At 41.3% G+C, this 3,570-nt stretch overlaps 1 protein-coding gene across 1 annotated transcript; it reads right to left on the bottom strand.

Annotated features, from left to right (window-relative positions):
- Positions 1-895: 895 nt before the first annotated feature.
- On the bottom strand, positions 896-2,714 carry LOC122657593 (scarecrow-like protein 32). Its single transcript, XM_043852342.1, has one exon. It carries the CDS (start codon positions 2,438-2,440, stop codon positions 1,106-1,108), a length of 1,335 nt encoding a protein of 444 aa, XP_043708277.1. The 5' UTR covers positions 2,441-2,714; the 3' UTR covers positions 896-1,105.
- Positions 2,715-3,570: the final 856 nt, after the last annotated feature.

Genomic DNA, 3,570 nt, shown 5'->3' with positions numbered 1-3,570 from the left:
ACCATTTTTGCACATAAAAAAAAGCAACAATTAGACCTGGTCTGCCACTTAGGCAATTAAAAGTTACAATAAGACTTAAGTGTTCTTGCTTTTTTGGGGATGATGAGATGGGTTTAGGCATATCTAGATCTAGAAAACGATTTTCCGAAATCTTGATCTTGTTTATTGATCTTGATTGCTCCCTTCTCTACGTAATAGTTAGGGTTAACAATTAATGGGCATTGCTAACATTATATAAATTGAGAGCAGAGACTAACCTTGTAATTAAGAATAGTTGATATCTCTCCCATAATAAAACAATGTCTACACATAAAATCATACTTTACATTTTAGAGTGGATTAACTAGAAAGCCTATATGTACCCATTAAGGAGATTACTTACCGCTCCATCCAACCAACCTCATCAGTCATCACCCTTCCACTAATCCATACCCAAACAATGACCTTATTCTAAGCAGCCCATACATGATGGAAACACTACAATATGTTCCTTTCATTCAATAAAAGCCTGAAGGTCTTTCAGTTGATCCTTTTAACATTAGCCAAAGCAAAATAGAACCACAACTCTAAGCACTTTGGAATTTGGATTCTTAAGATCCATAAGTAGTCTAACAAGAAAGAGCTAAATTAATGTAGCAACTAGATTGATCTCGACCTAAATCATTTGTTTGCATCTCGCAATGGTTGGCATTTGACAATTCAATTTTGGATTTTGGTTTTCTAATTAAAGTCATTCCTTGGCATCAATTAACCACTAAATTAACCATCTCAGCCTACATCAAGCTAGTTTGGTAACAATGGCTAAAAGGGAACACCTTGATACTTCTTCTTCCTTCACTACAATGGTTTGAATATATCAGTTGCAATGCTTCATTTAGCCATCATACCTGGAAACTTTGAATAGCAGAAACAGATTAATATGTTGTTAACTTTATGGCTAATAGAAGAACTCACATCACAACACCCTCAAAAAGTACAAGCTCCTCATCTCATCCAGTCATGGAGGACAGAATGTTGAAGAATCTTGTCTAGCTAGAAGACTGGAACAATCAAAATTAAAAAGAAGAAGAAGAAGAAGAAGGTGAAGTTTCTACTTTCTAGTTAGCTAGGCAGGTACCCAAGCAGTAGCAAACACCACATTGTGTCCTTTCCATGTAAGCACCAGATCATCTTCTTCCTTCTTCAATCCCCACCCAGCTGCGTGCTCATCAAGCATGTTCTTCACCTCTGAAACTGCTTCTTCACTAAATGAAACTCCCCTGAATTCTGCATTCCTCATCCTCTGAACCCATCTGCTCTTGGGTTCAAGCCTCTCTACTCTCTGCAAACCCTCTTGAGCTATCACATTCTCTATCTTCCAATATATATCACCTTCATACCATTGCCTCTGATTACTTCCTCTGGGTAGGAATGTATCCACCGTATCATAAGGTATCCAAAGGTAATTAAAAGCAGATTTCAATCTACACACCAAATTAGTAGATGTGAAGTCTGCATCTTCATCTACCACAACAACAATCGTGGGTTCTAATCCTCGAAGAGCTTTAAGAAACAAATTCCGAAGGGACACCGATGATGTGGCTGTGCAGAGGGTCTCTTCTGGTATGGAATGAAGCATCATATGGCAGTTTACGATGAGAGCTTCACCTTCTCCTCCTCCTCCTCCTCCTCCTACCAATTGATTGATGAGGGAGGCATAGCCATCCGACCAACTTGAAGGAATAACCCTAAATTCCAACCCTACATTGCGAGATCTTGCAAATTTCATCAGCTTCGAGCCTAATTCTTCGTAAGAGAGGTCGAGTACGGGTGGGACATCGGCGGTGGCTCCGGCGACTGTAAGCTTGATGAAAGGCGGCGGGCCTTCAGGGCGGTTCGCGATGAGATCGATCAGTGTAGGGATTTGCATGCAATGGGTAGAGCTTAGATCAACTATGTGGACGACGGAGAAGCCTTCAATGGCTTCAGATATGACGGCATTGGCAGCTGTGAAGCCAAACCGATGCCAAGGCGTGAGGTCGACAAAGCTGGCCAGTTCAACTACTGAGAATTTATGGGTTTGGAGAGCTAGATTGGCGTTTGATTGAGCCATTGCGGTGAGCATCTTGCAGCTACCAGTCCTTGCTGCACGGGCTATCAAAGCTCGAAGGAAGCTGGAAGTGAGACGCTGGTTAGAGTCGCCATCAGGAGTTGCGATGTTGTTGAGTACCCAAAGGATCTGTTGGGATAGAGTTGCGTCGTTGCTCTCAATTGCATTTGCACAGTGTACCAGCAACTGCTCCATGCAATTGGCATCACCGAAGCTCCCAAATGCCTTCTGTGTGGGGAAACCAGGCAAAGACCTGGTCATGTGAAATGGGTTCTTGCTCATGGTCACATTTGAATATGGATTAATTGCATGGTGCAATGGAAGTGATGGTGATTCACTGAATTGCATCATAGACTTTTAGAGAGAAAGAAAGAGAGAGAGAGAGAGAGAGAGAGAGATAATTCAGAGTTTCTTCAGAAATCAGAATAGAAAGCAGAGAGGGAAAGAGACAAGACTTGTAGTGGTTCCTTGGGGGACGATCCATTAAAAATGGAATTCCGAATAATGAATCAGGAAATTAGACGGTTCAGCGTCTTGGGGGGTTTTCAGTTGCACAGATGAAAAAGGACTGAACATTAATAGAGGGATTGGTTGGTGTGGAAAAACCCATATCCCCAGAAGAACTTAATTAGTTGAAGTCAAATTGGGCAAAAGATCGAACACTTTAACCTCATTAGTCTCTCAAGTGTTTGGAAGAGGTGCGATGAGAGAGGGACATGAGGCTGAGTGGAACTATATTACAACGCAACTACTTATCCTTTTTTGTTACCAAAAAAACTACTTATCCTTTTTCTTGTAAAGGTATATCCTTTCCCATGGCTGCAAAACGGTCTAATCTCCCTTCTCCTCCTTAAAATCTCTATTCCTCTGATGTTTCTGTGTTTGTGAGAGAGGGACAGAGCGTGGGGGAGCCTGGGAGAGAGAGAGAGAGGTCCAGGTGTTTCTTATGCATGTGAGGTGTACCAGGGATGTTGTGTCGATCTGGAAGTTGAGGTTTTGTCGGCTAGGTTGAGGTCTGATTAAAGGTCTGCTTGGCTCCCGTGGGCATATCATATCATTGAACAAATCATTTTAAAATTTTCACCTCAACTTTCTCTCTTCTTCAATATCATCTTTCAAGAACTTTAGGATGTGTGTGTGTGTGTGGATCATCAACTCAAGTAGACTTGATTGCTCATTGATAAGAGTTAGATCTCTCTCTCGCACACACACACACTCTCAGATTCTCCCAGGCCCATGTAGCAGCCAAAATCTTTACATGTACCAATTGATCAGTCATTTTCAACACCAATAAAGATAATTTACTCTCTCTCTCTCTCTCTCTCTCTCAAAAGCATATATTTGTTAAAAAAACTCCCTGAGACGACTTAGACGACTTTAATTTACAGACCCCTCATGAAAAAACTTAAGACTTTAGAGTTAGACACTTCGATATAGTATCAGAGCTATTAAAGGCATACGTAGTTCGACAAGATGCCTAT

The sequence above is a fragment of the Telopea speciosissima genome, chromosome 4 (genome assembly GCF_018873765.1).
Source record: "Telopea speciosissima isolate NSW1024214 ecotype Mountain lineage chromosome 4, Tspe_v1, whole genome shotgun sequence".
NCBI classification, from domain to species: Eukaryota; Viridiplantae; Streptophyta; class Magnoliopsida; order Proteales; family Proteaceae; genus Telopea; species Telopea speciosissima.
The sequence above is the reverse complement of the archived record's forward strand: the minus strand, read 5'-3'. Positions and strand labels throughout refer to the sequence as shown.